Source organism: Charadrius vociferus, unplaced genomic scaffold (assembly GCF_000708025.1).
Source record: "Charadrius vociferus isolate BGI_N301 unplaced genomic scaffold, ASM70802v2 scaffold1578, whole genome shotgun sequence".
In the NCBI taxonomy this organism is placed as follows: Eukaryota; Metazoa; Chordata; class Aves; order Charadriiformes; family Charadriidae; genus Charadrius; species Charadrius vociferus.
In genome coordinates, this window is record NW_009649704.1 from 449,881 (window position 1) to 466,717 (window position 16,837).

The window sequence follows — 16,837 nt, forward strand, 5'->3', positions numbered from 1 at the left end:
CTTTTATTCTTAATTCCTCTGACTTTTTGCAGTGCTGATGGAACAGTTTATGTTAAACTCAGAAAACATTTCTCCCTCCTGCTGTAAACAGGTTTTCTTTTTCTAGCTAACTGCTTGTAGATGCAGTTGATTTTAGTGGATTTTGGAAGAAGTGTAGGGATTCTATTAATTTTTGTTTCCAAGCTGTTTTGTCATGTGGGGTTTTTTGGGTTTTTTTGTTTGTTTTTTATTGGTGTTTTTATGAAGGACCCTGATACGATTTTCCCGCTATACCAGCAGAGAGACACTTAATTATCTCTGCCAGACAGGCTGGGAAAGGGAACTGGTAGCTAACCTTAACCTACCAAAACACGTCCACTCCAACCTCCAAAGCAGCCGGTCGCACCCTGGGTTTGTGCTGCCGAAATCCTGCCAGGAACCGGGCTCCTTCCCTGCCGAGGCCGGTTCCCGGGCTCAGCTGGTGTCTACGTTTGTGTAACAGATGTGTGTCCTTCAGGACCCATTCGCACCTTCTGCCTGCCCTTGATCCGAGTTGGGTTCAGAGCCGCAAATCGGTGGTGAAATGCTCCTTATCTTCAGCCCGTTCCCCTGAGCCGCTGCGATCCAGTCTTTCTCTGCAGTGAGGGAAGCAAATTAAATGAAGGCAGGATTACCATGATCTCCATATACATGGGGGATTTGTAGCTTTTGTTAACAACCTTGTTTCACGGTTGCAGCCATGTAAGACCATTCCCTTCTTAATTTTAAGCAGGGCACTTTCCCTCAAAGCCCTTGTTCTGCATTGCAGCCCTGGTTTATCAAAGCACTGCGATTTCAGTGTTTGCTCAAGTAGACATACATGTCTAAGTCCTTTCAGGGCAGTAATGCACTTAAGCACCTTCTTAATGACAATGAATTGGGTTGTAATTGTCCCTCACGAACTCCCCAGGCATTTTTTTTTGGTGTTACCCTATATGAAAATTTTCCATTTCCCTTTCTGTGACTTGTCCATACGAGGGCTGCTTCGCCAGTCCCTTCTGCTCGCCCCTGAGAGTTGTCTCAAATAAGCTGCACGTTGTCCAGCATGGCACTTGTCAATTCAGTTGCAAAGTGTCCCTTGGTGGCTATGCCTAAGGAAAGCCGACGTCCACCTGGGTCAAAGCAGAGCCTGTTTTCCCCTCGGTGTTACTTTGTCGGTGAGTTCTGTCTCGTAGTTGTAGAGCCAGAGGAAACAGTCTCCTGCTTTGAGCTGCTGCTACGTGTGTTCTCTTAGAATCATAGAACCATAGGATGGTTTGGGTTGGAAGAGACCTTGAAGCTCATCCAGGGCCCCCCCCTGCCCTGGGCAGGGCCACCTCCCCCCAGCCCAGGTTGCTCCAAGCCCCGTCCAACCTGGCCTTGAACACCTCCAGGGATGGGGCAGCCACAGCTTCTCGGGGCAACCTGCCCCAGGGGATCACCGCCCGCACAGGACAGAATTTCTTCGTAATACCTAATCAAAATTTCCCCTCTTCCAGTTTGAAGCCATTCCCTCTCATCCCACGGCTCCCCTCCCTGATCCAGAGTCCCTCCCCAGCTCTCCTGGAGCCCCTTTAGGCACTGGAAGGGGCTCTGAGGGCTCCCCTTTTTTCGCCTTCTCTTCTCCAGGCTGAACCCCCCCAACTCTCCCAGCCTGTCCTCCCAGCAGAGGGGCTCCAGCCCTCCCAGCATCTCTGTGATCGTCTTGGTTTCTAACGAGTGGTTGGGGAATTAGGGTACTGGTGCAGTCAGCCTGGTTCAGCGGGAAGGTTGCAGTGATAAGGCTGGAAGGGGCGAGATGAGGTTGCGGTGGTGATGCAGCAGATGTGGCCAGCTCTGGCCCCTGGGGCAGGGATGCTCCTCCTGCAGAGCACCCGCTGGTGGGGAGGACTTCACGGTGGTGTGAGGCCACGTGGTGGCACGTGCAGCTCACCAGAGGTGCTCCCAGCTGCGCTCTCAGCGCTGATCAGGGGGATGCGGTTTGTTGGGTTGTCTCCATGCTTGTTATTTCACTGATTGAATCAGTTGAACTGTTACCCTGATGGGGTTTCACGCTGCTCTAAACGAGCTGTCCTGTGCCAAGGCATCTGTCCATATTCCTGACAGCAATTGCTCAGCATGATGTGTTGCTTCTCTTTGCATGAGTCTGAATCTGAAATGACACTTACAGGTTTTATCCGGCGAGGAGGTCGTCTCTGTCCCCTTCCCCTATCTCTATATCCAGAAAACTGGAGTGTGGTGTACATTACGTTGCCATCTTCAGTCCGGTCTGCAGAGAAGTTCCCTTTCCCTGCCTTATTTTACTTCGACGCGTTACACATGGGGTTGGTGTTTGAGAAAGCTGCAGTGGGACATTTCCAATTTGCAGGCGGAGTCAATGGGTGCAACTTTATCTTTAAGGCTCTCTCTGTTGCTCCCTCCCTTCACGTGTGGCTGAACCTGCCCGCACACCCTCTGCTGCGCTTAATCACCGGTGTGCAGCTGCCGTCACCCCAACTGCAGTTACGCTGCGGGGGTGCCATGCCCTTTCGGGTGTTACAGCAGCCGTCCGTCACGCACCCGGCGTGCCGAGACCGTGGGACTGCGGGGAGGCAAGTCAAGCCCCTGCCTGTTGTGGCTTCCAGCCCGCGGGAGACGAATGTGTTGCAGCAGTTGGCAGACGGCTCCGAGCGCGGCAGCAGAGGAAGGATGCTCTGCTAAACCACGAAGGAGCGGGACGGGAAAGGTACCTAACAAGACCGCTAGACTGGTTTGGGGCTTTTGCCAAAAAGTGACAATTAAACTTCTGTCATCTTGCGGACACCGCCAGCGATTCCCAAGAGAGACTGCAGGGAGGGGGAGAGTTCCCTTAAAACAAACAGGGGCACACGGGGAAGGATCTTGCCTTTGTGCAGAAGCCTTGGAGCATCTCCTGGGGAACAGATGGCTGCAGAAACCCTGGCAGACAAGCAGCCCAACACTGTCCTAGTGGAGATCAGCGTCTTCCAGTAAGTTTAAGAAACTTATCTTATTCCCGGTAACACAGTCACTGTTCCTGTTTTGAGTGGGCAGAAATGAAACCCGCTTTGGTATTGTAGCGCTCTTCTGCGTGCACAGAGGCTCCTATACGGTCTATTTTAAGTTCACTGATGATGTTTTCCTCAAGAACTGGTACCCAAAACCTGCCTATTTTTCATTCTTTTGAACATACCTCCTCTCCCGCCCCCAGTGAGCCACACGCTGGCGGTGACAGCTACTCCATCAGAGCACGCTGAAGAGTTTGTTGCTCTGAAATACAAAAAAGTTCTCCCAGTTAGTATTTGCTCTAGACTCCTTTCCCTCACCTCCCACTTGCCCTGCTGGTGCCTCAGGGTTTTCAGAAGGAAAATACATTGTGATGCAGATGTGTTTATTGAAACAGCCGATAGAGAAAGAGGAAAATACGAAATGTAAAGCACTTTGCTTCGCAGCTTGAACAGTGCCCTGAGCTCCCAGCGCTTTAGCTATTTGGGACGGATGCTTCCCCGAGTGGGGCATGCCGGTTATTAACCAGGCTCCTGCTGAGGTCCTGTTTTTCCAGTCCATCAACAAGCTATGCCTAGAGGATGGATCTTCTTAAATAGGAAAAGTAAGGCAGAAAATCAGTTGCTGTCTTCAAGCTCTCTCCCAAGTGGTCAGAGTCTGTGGGAATGATATCTAAAAGCTGAGAGAGAAGTCAGGATTTTTTTTTTTTATCGTTTCCATGGAGACTGAAATTATTACAGTGATTCCCTGCTTGGTTTTCAGCCCCTGAACCTGGTGCTTTTCCCGTTCCCCGGCATTGCAGGTGTGCCCTCTCCCCGGGCTCAGCCCTGGGTTCTCCCAGGCAGGACGTGCAGAGAGGGATGTCGGGGCCAGCGGGAACACCGCACGGGAGCAGCGAACCCGACTGTGAGGAGGCAGGATCTTTGGAAGGCGGAAGAAAGAGAAGCGAGTTGTGCTTAGACTGACCAGACAAAGGCAGAAATCGCTGCTGGCTGCACGCGCAGAGACGAGCTGCTCTGCTGGTGAAGAGCTGTCGGCGGTCTCTGTGTTCCGCTCAGCCGTGAGCATGGCACACGCCGACCGTGGGGCACTGCCCTCGTGCCACCGCCTCGTGTCCCACTCGGCTGTGTAAGACAAGACGAAACGAGCTGTTTCTTCACTGTTTTGCTGCTCTAAATGAAGGCAGAATCTTGATAATGTTGCGATGGCTTAAATAAATACCTTATACTCATGCCTTAATGACATGGGGCTCACAGGCTTAATAGGTACTCTGTTTCTACGGAGTTTTGCTGTGATTTATTCTGCTGCATTTAATAAAGGGATTTTTCTTATTGCTTTGGCAGTACTTGATCAGTAATAATAATTATTGACAAAGGTCAGCGTAGGCTTATAAATTTCAACCTATGCTGTGCACATAACGAAATGTGCTCTCATAACATTTAAGAACAAGGATAATAAATATTCATTTCAATCTCTTAGCTCAAAGCCTCAGTGTCACGGCTGTTCCTGGCGGATGGGCTGCAGGCAGCAGGGCTGACCTCCGTCCGTCTGTCCCGTTCCGAATGACCGCTCGCTCCTCGCGGCCACTTTGTTCCCGACTGCCTCGGAGGCACAGCGCAGCACGAGACCAGTAGCGCTCAGCTGTCTTTCACCTTTCTGGGGCACTGTCATCTGCGCCCCGGTGTCACGGCGCACTGTCTGTGACATCCTGTTAAACAGCTCCTGCTTTTATCCGAGTGTCCAGCAAAGCAGAGAGACTGTTGCGATCCCGGTCCAGTTCTGTCCAGTGCAGCCCCAGACCAAAAAACCTCCTTTCACGCTGAAGAAAGACCTCTCCTGCCTGAAAGGAGAAAGAAAATTTTCACGTCCCAGGCACCGTGGTCTTGTTAATGACCCTTCCGCGTCAGTTGTCCCCTCCTGGGTGGGAGGTGCCCCCCTGGGAGGCGAAGCCGGGCTCCCCGCTGTGCCGAGGGGGTTGTGCGTTGGTGTCCCGCCGTGGCCATGGGCGCGTGGGACGGTGGCCTTTGTCCTGCAGCTTGGCCGTCTCCCACGCTTGTTATTTTATGGAAAATTGAAATTGTCATTTACTTCCCTGCGGTGGAGACTTCGGGAGTTTTTTATCTGTTACTTTTTAACCTGTCATTTTGTTTTATCTGGCAAAGGTTAATTCTATATTCTTCCCTCACTCTGCTTTTCTGTCTTTTGTCAGCGAGTTCTTTGTTGTTGTTATTTCCCGAAATGAGCCACCAGCGCTGCGCCGTAATAGCTGCGCCAGCGACTGTACCTCTGTGTTGCTGGCTGCGGGATACTGCGGGTCCTGGATGAAGGCTAATTTACCACTTCGGATTTAAAAATTTATAGGAGATAGGTGGCTGCTGGGAGGGGTTCCTGCTGCTGGGATGTCTCCCTGGGTGTGAATGCGTTCATTTTCACTAACTATTCCTGGGCAGATTATACCAGGCTTTTGCTGACAGGATTATTTGACAGCATCCCTTGATACTTCAGCATCGAGTAAAGAGCCAAAATCCTGAGGATATTTTGCAGTTTGTTTTCTCTTTAGTCTGTTCTCTTTGTCGCTGAGAGCAGGAAATAGATTGTGTAGCTCTTAGCCTTGATAACGTCATGGTAACGTCCATCTTATTTGATCCGAAACCATTAAGCGTTGAAGGAATACAGAGGGAAAATAACAGAGGGACGGTGAGCATTGAACCAAATAATTGTATAAATGCCAAACTAAAACCAGTCTCATCCTCCGCACGATGTCCTTTTGCCAGGAATTAGCACAAAATATGTTCCAAGTAATGGATTTTACCAAGGGTGATGGCGGGGAAAAAGATGAGTAAAGCATATGTACATAAAACATCAAAAACATTGGACAGGTACCACTTAAAAGGTAGCCTTGCTTTTTCAACTCAATGGACCTTGTCAGCTGAAATACAGTATATATTGAAAACCCTGGAGAGTTAAGGATTTTTTTCATATGCGCTCTTCCCCTCAACTTCATTTGAAGACTTGTTTTAATTACTTTCCTGGGAAACGGCAGTCCAGTTTGCCTCTATTTCGTAAGATGCTGGCCCAGCAGAAGTCAGTGATTTATTTGTGCCGGGAAGGGGAGCTGCCCTGCTCCGGGGCTGGAGACGGCAGCTCGGGGTTGTCCCGACCCCTGGCGCTCGGGAGGGCTCCGGAGCTGGTCCGTGCCCGGCACGGCAAAATCACCACTAAAACCAAACACCATTTTTGAGAGCTCGTTCGGCAGAGGTGTGAACAGCTGCCTGAGGAGATCCACCGAGGCACATTGACTCACAGCTCCTTCTCAAAGCAGCCGACAATTTATTGCTGTAGCGTCCAAATATTTGATTCGGGGTTGGGGCGTTCTGGACGTGAGGAGGTTGTCTAAATGCAGCGGCACTGCCCGGGCGCAGCCCCCTCTGGTGAGGAGCACGGGGGGAAACGGCAAACAGCAAACAGAGGGGTAAACTAAGAGTGCAGAATTTTAAGCAAGTCTTGGAGAGTCTGCGCTGCACCCAGAAGTGCCTCTGCAGTTTACCCAACACTTCAGACTGGAAAGCGTGGGCAGGGGTGGCCGCAGGGGAGCCTGGAGCTCGGCGTGGGGTGACGGCCCCGCTGATGCCTGACCTCGGGTTCTGTAGGTCGTGCTGAGTTGTGGCCACAACAGAAGACCGTTAAGGAGCTGTTAAGGCTCACTTGTTTAACAGTAATTTTATTTTGCGCTAGCTGGAGTCATGCGTTTGATTCTTGCGTAGGTCTCTTCTCAGGGATGTGCAGAATTCACCGGCAAAATACCAGATCCTCACCTGGCTGAGGGACGGTTTCTCTTGTTTTTCTAAAAGAAACGTGCGCTGCTCCGTGCGCGGCGGAGAGCGCGTGTGAGGGGTGCGCTGCTGAGCACGGGGGCAGCCCTCTGCTCGGCCCAGCGCTGGCGATCAGACACAACCGGGACTTGGAGACTACTTTGAAGTCACTTCTTCCCCATGCAAATAAATCACTGGCGTCTGGCAGTGAATGGAGCACTGCGCCCTGCCTTTCTGTAACCGGCTCTGAGAAGCGAAGCAGTTGGGAGTTTGCGGGGATCGCCCGGCGCGGGGGGGGAGGGGGAGGGGGAAACGTGACAGAGCAGCGTGCAGGAGCACCGTGCTGCGTGATTGATGGTGATTTCTTGTTGCAGTTTCCTGCTTTTTCAACTTCACCACCCCATCTGGGATTGTGCTGTCACCAAACTACCCTGAAGAATACGGAAGCAGCTTGCACTGTGTTTGGTTAATTATAGCTAAACCCGAGAGCCGAATTCACTTGGCTTTCAATGATTTTGATGTGGAGCCCCAGTTTGATTTCCTAGCGGTGAAGGATGGTGGGACTGCTGAATCGCCGGTGCTGGGGACCTTCTCAGGGAACCAGATCCCCTCCTCTCTGACCAGCAGCGGCCACGTAGCCAGGCTGGAGTTCCAGACCGACCACTCCATGGAGAAGAGAGGCTTCAACATAACCTTCACCAGTAAGTGCCCAGTCCTTCCTTCTGGTTTTCGCTTCAAGCTCTCAGTTCTTTTTGGAGACTAACAGGCAAGAGTTTGATCTCCCTAAAACCATTGCAAATCCAGGGTAAGTCTGAAAATCGGGGATTACTTGAGATTTGCAGTTGGATAATTGAGGATTGGTTTTAAGCTTAGAGCTGATGGCACAAGTTCTTTCTGGATGCGAAGTTTAAGTGTTGTCCAGTGGTGAAAGAAACGGTTTGGCCGTGGATTAGCCGTGCGTGGGGCAGTCAGGGCTGCTGTTCTCCCGTCAGCCCGCAGCTTGCTGTGTGATACGGGCGCTCTGCCCTCCCTCGCCGTGCCGCCCTTCTGCTCCCTGAGGTGAGACACTGCTTTGGGCACAGCGTGGTGCAGATCAGGCAGAGCTGTTAGATCTCGGATGGTTGTGTTCATCAGTCAACGCTATCGTCGTTTGCTGACACCTAAAAGCATGCAAGACTTTGAAGATAAAGGAGGACACGTAGCAATGTCTTACAGAGCATTGAAACTTTCATAGATGTGTTTGGCTTCACGTAAGTTCAGTCTTCAAATCTCAAATGAACGCTATGGTAATTTTATCCTCATATTGTCCTATAATTTTCTAAAGAGCGTTATTAAACCTATTCAGCAGAACTGATAAATGACTTTGTTATAATAGCCTTTAGTGGCACAGCTAAATTAATAGCCTTTCTGGCTATGATTGCAAATCCTCTATTTAAAAAAAAAAAATAAAAAAAAAATTCAGAGGTCTTAAGGAATCCTTTGCCACACTACAGCAGACTGAAGGCTCATCAGATGAAGGAGCTGGTGTGTGGTAGTGTCACACACCCAGGGTTGAGTCCTGGATCCTGCAAGCCAAAATTTTTTTAAGCCAAATATTTTATTGTTGTAAATGACTCTCAGCTACGCATGAATTAATCTGTTGTGACTGCTTGAGCTAGCGAAAGGGAACTCCTGAGCCTTTCTCAGACACCGTGCCATCCTTTGCTTCCGTTTAGGTATGAGAGAGGAGACAACATATTGCTGCAAGGGACAGGTACGAGAGCACAAGGAACAGATGCAGCCTGTGTTTCCCCCTTTAGCAGTGTATATAACAAGACATTGTATGAGTAACGATGCTCTGTAGGAAATCGAGAACTCATCTGAATTTGGTCAAGTGCATTAAAGATCCTAAAAGCATGTGTGTGTAATTAATCTGGAGGCTTTAATCTTTCATACACTGCTCATCTCTGAAGACCACCTCCCGGCATAGGAAGATATAGTACATAATTATGCACTTAATGGGGAATTAAGGCTACAGACTTATTTTCTGATTGGTTGGCTGGCCTAGTTTTTAACGGCTGGAAAAGGGCAGGCCTTTAAACAGAGCTGTGTGTCTGTGCAGTGCCATGCGCAGCGTTGCAACACCTGGGAAGGTAATTGCTGTGCGTCCTTCGTTCTGTCCCGGTAACGATGACAAGCAAGGTCGGGGACTCTGTGGCAGTCAATCACGGGAGGTGCTGAGGGCACCCTTACTTTTAACCACAGGGCCTTAAAGCTTTCAGTTTTTCTCTTACGTCTCCTTTACACAGACGCACGCACTGCGGTAGAGTTTTTGAAAATTTTTCCCTATTTTGAGTATTTGGGCATTTTCACATGCCAAAGGTTGCTGAGGAGATAATTTGCTCCCACGGGCTCTTTTCTGGCCCTGTGTCTCAGCACCTCTTGGATGCAAATTTTTTTAATCTCCTCCTTCCTCTCCAAGTTTGCAAATGAACGCTTGCAGTAGGGATGGAACAGAAACACTTAAGTGGCTTCAACTGGATGAGAAGTTGAACAGTGGGACCACGTACTTGGGTGCCTTACCAGTTTAGAGATGAGGTGGTGACGTGATTTCTGCCACAGGCTGACTCCCTGTAGAGCACAGTAGCCTTGCTGGGCTGATAATGGCCCAAATTCAAGTCTGTGCTCTTTAGTCTTCTCCGTGAGGAAGGTCTACTGTCCAGGGCTAAGATCAAGTGCTGTTGTCTCCATAGGAAAGACCTGAAACTACTGTTTAATTGCTAAGGTTGTGGTCTGACTTACTTAGTTTTGAATAGCAGAGAGGTGGGAGAACAAGTCACTGACTATTCTCTTGTCTTTCCCTCTCAGCGTTTAGGCACAACGAGTGCCCTGACCCCGGCGTGCCTGTGAACGGAAAGCGATTCGGCGACAGCCTCCAGCTCGGCAGCTCCGTGTCCTTCCTTTGCGATGAGGGCTTCATCAGGACCCACGGCTCAGAAACCATCACCTGCATCTTGAAGGAAGGAAACGTGGTCTGGAACAACGCAGTGCTCAGATGCGAAGGTAAATTTTATCCTCTTTCCTACTAGGCTGTACATGCACCCTGGAGGGAGAGCGGTCCCATGGTGTTTTGGGGGAAAAGGGTGATAATTTTGTCTATCGTCGTCCTGCTCAGATAACCCCTAGCGAAGGGACGCAGTGCTAGCCTTGTGGCGCCTTTTGCCATCACGAAGGCAGAGGCAGTGGTTGTTGAGAGCTGAAGGACTGTTGGACTTTAGTTCTGACCCTCAGCTCTGGGTTATGGCCAAGATGTTGTGTAGCTCTGGGAGGCGGTGTCTGCACAGGAGAGTTTGCTTTGTGGGGAGTGCCGGTCCAGTAGTCACTGAGCACCAAACTCAGTTTGTTCTCTAATTTTTTGTGAAATGACTGATGGGGATTATTTTTATTAGCTCAGTTCTTATTACAACAGGTGTTTTTCTAATAACAATAATAAAAGGCTTTGATTTATCGATGACTAAAAGCTTTGCTGCTACTCTGTCACGAAGGGAGTTGAAGAACAGAGAATGGAAGATACGATACACAGCGATATTTTTTCTGTCCTGATTTTTGATACATGTAAAATATATAATAGTTTTATAATCAAAGAAGCAAAAGGTACAGATCTTCACTCTGAAAAGTGAACGCGTTGCTGCAGACGTTTGTAGGCACACACATACCTTTGCCGCCTCTGTCAGCGCGGTGCATCGTCCCCGTCGAGTGGCGTCTGGCAGTTAAGAGCCAGAAATTTTGCGTTTACATCTCTTTGCCACAACAGCTCTGATAGCCAACCTAGAAACCGGGGAGATGGGTTGAAGTAAAGGCTTTAATACAGATTGCAAAGCTTTTTCCTAGTCCTTTAAAGCTTCTGCTGTGGAAAAGAGAAGTGAAGAAAGAGCTTGTTAGAAGTGAAAAGTCTTCCTGTGCCCTCCGCTCTCAGCGAAGCAGTGCCCTCCCTGCGCTGGTGTTTGCAGCCATCTGAATAACAAGTACCGTGCTGGTGAGAAATGGGACTGTAGTACTGAGAAATAATGTCAGTAATTGGTCATGCATTGTTCAAATGGATGAGCAGTAGAAATCGCACAATCTAGCCCATTGTCTTTCAGATGAAAGAAGAAGGTATCAGTCGCGTTCAGGAACTTTTATGTAACAAGAAGCTGCATTTTTTTATATTCTTGTGTACTTTTGCAAGCAGCTGACAATGAAAGGTCTATAGGTTTGATTCAGGGTTTCCATTACTTTCACAAGCATGAACCGTTAAGTTTGTGTATCTGTAAGTGTAGAAAAGAAATATACATTAAATAATACCCTTTTAATCAACTTTTATCTTTGGAAGCTTTGGTAACCTTATGCCATTAACTTGTGCTTTTTTCTCTGTGATCACAGTGGTGATTCCTTTGACTCACCCTTCAGTATGCACTTGGTTAAGTGTACAGTTTAATTAGTCTTTTTAAACAAGGAGGAAGTATATAGATCTAAAGTACTTTTTAGCACTTGAAAAAATTAATGGGAAAGAGAGAGACCTAAAAAAAGGAGTTGAGAGATGGATAGAAGTCCTGGCAGGAGTCCTTTGGGGCAGAAAGGAGCCTCTTGTTCAGAAATAACTGGTTCAGATTGAGTTGAGATCAGTTGAGTTTCCCCTGGCATCCTCCAGCTCAGCAGCGGAGGTCTGGGACCCGGCCTTACAGAGGTGTTGGAGGTGACATCGAGTATAGCGTTGTGTAGCCCTTGTGCAGAGCTCGCGTGGTGACCAGCCCTGGGCTGGTGCTTCCACGGCTGCTCTGCAGGAGTAAGGTCCCTTTGGTCCACGGGACTCAACGAGCAGCGACTCCGGTGGGGTGACAGGCTTGGTCTGCCCGGGGGAGCTCCCAAAGGACCATAATGTTGTCACGCTGCCGTGCACGACACGCGTGACCAGCACCAGTGACTGGACTCGGTGGGACATGAAGAAGAACCATCTGGGTGATGGATCCTGCACAGTGCTGAGCAGGGGGAACACAGACTCGCAGGAACAGACACGTGTTTCCATCCCATTTGATTTTTTTAGAGGACAATACATTGCAGTTATTCAGGGCTATAGGATTTCGTACCTCTGGTCCATCGCATCCAGTGCCCTTTTTCCAGAAAAGATAGTAATATGCCTTCAGCTTCTGCTGATGGCACAGGGGACCACAGTGTGGCATAAACGCCATAGTCGTGTGATGTCCCTTGTGGAAGAAAAGACATGACTCAATTACCACAGATATGAAAGATTTTCTGGCACCTGCAGCTACTGAAATGCAAACTGACCTTGCAGTTTTCTCTGGTTTTGTATCTAATAATCATTATTATACCCTGTCCCCTTGGAGCCACGGCACAAGGTCAGGCTGCTGACTCCCGCAGGTACAGTAGCAGGCTGCCGCATCTTCAGTTTAAATCTAAAAAGGCCTTTTCTTGCCAGCTAGCGTTGATATTTAATTTGGCTCTGGTTATTTTTAACACATGGGAAACAATAATGCCTGAAAGCTGTTGCACGGTGGGACAGTACCGCCTGGCGGGGAGGGGGACGTCCCATCGTGCCACCGCTGCTGTGATGCTCTTCACCTGAATCATGTGGTTTTCCTTCTCCCCAGCACCCTGCGGGGGCCACCTGACGTCGCCCAGCGGAACCATCCTGTCCCCTGCCTGGCCTGGCTTCTACAAGGACTCGCTGAGCTGCGCGTGGGTCATAGAGGCCCAGCCGGGCTACCCCATCAAGATCACGTTTGACAGGTGCTCACCAGCGACGTCCCAAACTTCTCCTATTTGCATTTTTTTTTTTTTTTTTTTCCCCTTTGGTGGTTCCGGCAGTGTTGAGTTTCACCCCCGGAGGAGAAGGGAGCGAACTGCTCAGCGCTGTCTTTGGCAGTCAGGTTCTCTCTTTCTCTCTTTGTTTTTTTTTTTGTTTTAATTCCTGGCAAGGCATTAAAATTCACCTAACATTCAAGAAGAGAAGGTGGAAAATGGTGATTTTTTTTTTTTCCCCTTTTCTCTTGACTAACTCCTGCTAATTTGCAGTGCTGTTTTTGGCACTTGTAGGACACGTTTTCGGAGGCTGAGCTCCCCCGTGCTCAGGAGGAGCCGGGGAGGAGCAGCAGTGAGGATCTGGCCCTGAGTCGGGAGGGCCGAGTCTCCGGACTTGCCCTGGATTTCAGGGTTTGAGGAGGACTACTCTTTCCTGACCCTGGCGCTGTATGTCTGAGAGGGGGTTGGTCACGCAGCGGAAGGTGCTTGTTGCTGCTAAGAGTGCTCGGCGTCAGCAGATGAAGCAGGTGAAGAAAGGAACCAAAATGCGTAGGAGGGGAATGACGTGTTCTCAGCAAGACGCTCGGCCAACCGCAGGTCGGGCGGTGGGAGCGGACCCACATGCTGCCCCATGGCCCGTGCTGCCCTCTGGTCATGGAGCACGTTCAGCGCTGCAGGGATGAAAAATCCGCCACGCTGGTTTTTGACAGATGTGTTCTTGTGTCCCTTTCAGATTCAAGACGGAGGTGAATTATGACACGCTGGAAGTGCGAGATGGCCGGTCCTACTCTTCCCCGTTGATAGGTGTCTATGATGGGACTCAGGTGCCCCAGTTCCTCATCAGCACCAGCAACTACCTCTACCTCCTCTTCACCACTGACAAAAGCCACTCTGACATAGGCTTTCAGATCCGATATGAAAGTAAGTGCAATTCATGTAATTACGCGCTCTCCAGTGGCACAATGGACTCAATCAGAGCCCGTAGGACTGGGTTCTCCCCTTGCCAGACAGTTAGCGCCATGGCAGTGATTGGAGAATGCAAAGCTGCTGCAAGGGAAGCAGCAGTTTCTGCTTTTCGACCATCTTGGTTGCTTATAGAGTCTTTTATTTTAGCATCTACAGAATATTATTGATTTTAGGAGGCAGAGTTGAGTTCCTCTGTCCGTTTCATCCTCTTACTTTGGGGATAATCAGTAGGACTTTGAAGGAGCTCATGGGAGGAGTTGGACTTTCCCGCAGGCTAATCGCTGCCCCTTGCAGCAGGCTCTGCAGCCTCCCAGGGCTCTGACACGAGTGGGTTTGTTTGCCACAGCTGTGAAGCTCCAGTCAGACCACTGCTTGGATCCGGGGATCCCGGTGAACGGCCAGCGCCACGGCAATGATTTCTACGTGGGAGCGCTGGTGACGTTCAGCTGCGATTCAGGCTACACCCTGAGTGACAGCGAAGCCCTGGAGTGTGAGCCGAACTTCCAGTGGAGCCGCCCACTGCCCAGCTGTGAGGGTAAGGAGTACAGAAGAGAACATCTGCAGGAGGTGGCGAGCACTTAATTTGCAGATCTACTGCAAAAGCAAAGCAGCAATTGCGAGGTTCGCAATGACATTTGATCTGTGTATTTTGTTTGATTTTGATGGGTTGGGCTTTGTTTTGACATTCAGAACTGATATTCTTCCAGCTGATGAAGGGTTTTGAATTCTTTAATTCTTTCTTTGTTTTTCCAGCTCTATGTGGAGGTTACATTCGTGGTTCCAGTGGTACCATCTTATCCCCAGGCTTCCCTGATTTTTATCCCAATAACTTGAACTGCACATGGACAATAGAAACGTCACATGGGAAAGGTGAGAAGCCTTTAGCTTAGAGTGGGTTTAGAGGTGGACTGGAGGATGGTGGTCAGCGGGAGGCAAGTGCCGTTGGTGGTGATGGGAACCCATCTGCTTGGCCAGTTGCCATTCTTGCCGCCACCCCAGACATTGTCTCTGGACATTGATCTCCGAGGCCAGGTTGGATGACGCTTTGAGCCCCCTGGGCTGGCGGGAGGTGTACCTGCCCACGGCAGGGGATGGAACTAGGTGAGCTTTAAGGTCCCTTCCAACCCAAACCATTCTATGATTTTATGATAAGATGTGACGGTTTTTGGTGTTGCGTCTCTTAATCCCTTTAAAGTGGAGAGGATTAAGAGGGAAAGATGGTTCCGTATCAAATCCACAGATCCGAGAGCCTGTGCCAGGCTCTTCGGTTTCAGACAGTTTTATGGCAGTACCCTCTGGCAAGTGAGCTGGTACTTGGCTACCTGGTATTGGTAGTAATGCCACATGGAGGAACGGCGAGCTGCCACTGACACCGCTACAGTAATGTTCGGCACTCGGTAGTACTTCCAGACTTTATTTTTCATTGCAGCGCGGGATCGCTATCTATATAACATTTTACAGATGGAGAAATGGAAGCATGTGGTAAATCATTTCCAGACATGGGGGAGAACTCAGGATCTCAGTTCCCAGCTCTGTCCCAGTTCTGCAGCTCTCATTTCCCCACTAGCCAGGAGTATTGCCAGCATAGAGGCAAAGTGCAGATCTATTTAGGCCGATCTCCTGCGCAGCACACGCCAATCTTTTGTCTTGAAGGAAAACTTCAGGAAAATGCATCCTTGACGATTAGAGAGCAAGTTTTATGTACAAGGGCAGGAGGTAATTTCTCCTAATCCAGTCAGTATCTGCCTGGGGTAAGCACAAAGGGTATAAACCCTTTATGTAACTTTATGCACTCCTATATAACTGTCTCATCGTACCGGATACCAGCACGACGGGAGCTACCATCAGCCAATTTTGCAAATACCATTTGTATTCCAGCAAATAAACTTGTCAATGAAGAGCACAGTGCATTAAGGGAACCATCACACGCTGTGAAAAGTATTCTGTTGAGAAGCAGCAATCCACTCTTCATTAATCCGCTCTGCCTTGGATTCAGCTCTCCGATGAGACACTGCATTATCCTGTAGCTAAGCGCAACGCAGCAAACTGACACTCTTTTATATGAGAAAGTGCAGCTCGGATGGCCTGTGTGCTTTTATGCCAACATCAGAAGAAAGTCTTCTGACCAAGCTAAGCAAGGCTGGAAAAACACAGTGCTTGTTCAAATAGCAGAGGTATGCCACGGCTGCACAAGTCTGAGGGATTTTTGTCCCCTGTCCTGTAAAAGATGCTGCTGTGGCCAGTTCATTAGTAGAGCAAACAGCACATCCTGTCGAGTGGCTCAGAGTGATGCAGTTCTGGACCATCCAAAGAATTCAGCCCTGGATGTGACTGTCTTAAACCGGACCGTGTTTGTCACACCAAGAGAAACTGGACGGTGAACTCTCTGAAGAGCCAGTGCTAGCTTTAGCGGTCTGAAGCCCATCAGCTTTTTCAGAAATTCTGGCCTTAGCCGCGGGTAATGAATGTTAGAAAATCAAACCGTGAGCTGTTCTGTAAATGCAGCTCATTGTAGTGAAAATTCACAGGCCTCTTAGACAAGAGTTCAGCTCTTCTTCCCTACCAGGTTGGGCTGGCAGCGTGAGGATACAGTTCTGAGAAAAGAAGTTGAGTGTTTGCTGTAGAAGAATCTCTTTTTTCATTGGAAGGGAGTCTGTTCATATTGTGTGTCGTATGACCTTTTCTTCCCTCTCCTTACCCGCTGCTGGTATCCTGCCTTCAAGGTTGTTCTCCAGGAGCTCCACAGCAATGACCTGCAGCAGCCGGTGGGACACGGGGCGGCGGCGGCAGTGCTTCGCCCCGGGCAGGATCACCCTCCTTGCGTCTGTAGGGTGTTCTGGGCTGGGAAAGCTTCATCCAGGCAACTGCTTGGATGCAGGAAATCTCCAAATCCAGTTGGCAGTTAGGGCGCGAGGAGAGGGTAGATAGAGGACGTTGTCCAGTTAGGAGAAGCTGGGATATAGCCAAGTTCCACATCAGGGGAACCTCTCCTTCCTCGTCCCCGGAGGTCAGGGGAGTTGCTCATTTACCAGCGCAATGAGAGGAGGAGGCAAATGAAGGCAGATCTCTTCTCTAATGTTTTGTGGAAGATGTTGGGATGTAATTAGACGCTGGGCTGTGTCGGTGGGAGCGTGCGTACACATCCATACATGTACATACACATCCTTCCTCTTGCAGTAATGTTCTGTCTTGTCTTAGAGCTGTACTTTCCCAGCTGTCACGGAGTTCAGCTGCTGTGTCACGCATTGCAGCCGGCTTCTCCCAGCTCCTTTCAGCATTCC

General features: G+C 49.6%; 1 protein-coding gene across 1 annotated transcript in view; it reads left to right on the top strand.

The window, feature by feature from the left end:
* CSMD2 (CUB and Sushi multiple domains 2) overlaps positions 1-16,837 on the top strand; it is a 308,452-nt gene that overhangs the window by 179,841 nt on the left and 111,774 nt on the right. Inside the window, 6 exon segments of the mRNA XM_009890603.1 lie at positions 7,187-7,513; positions 9,660-9,854; positions 12,440-12,578; positions 13,324-13,511; positions 13,903-14,091; positions 14,310-14,426. Of these exon segments, the coding sequence (XP_009888905.1) occupies positions 7,187-7,513; positions 9,660-9,854; positions 12,440-12,578; positions 13,324-13,511; positions 13,903-14,091; positions 14,310-14,426 (1,155 nt within the window).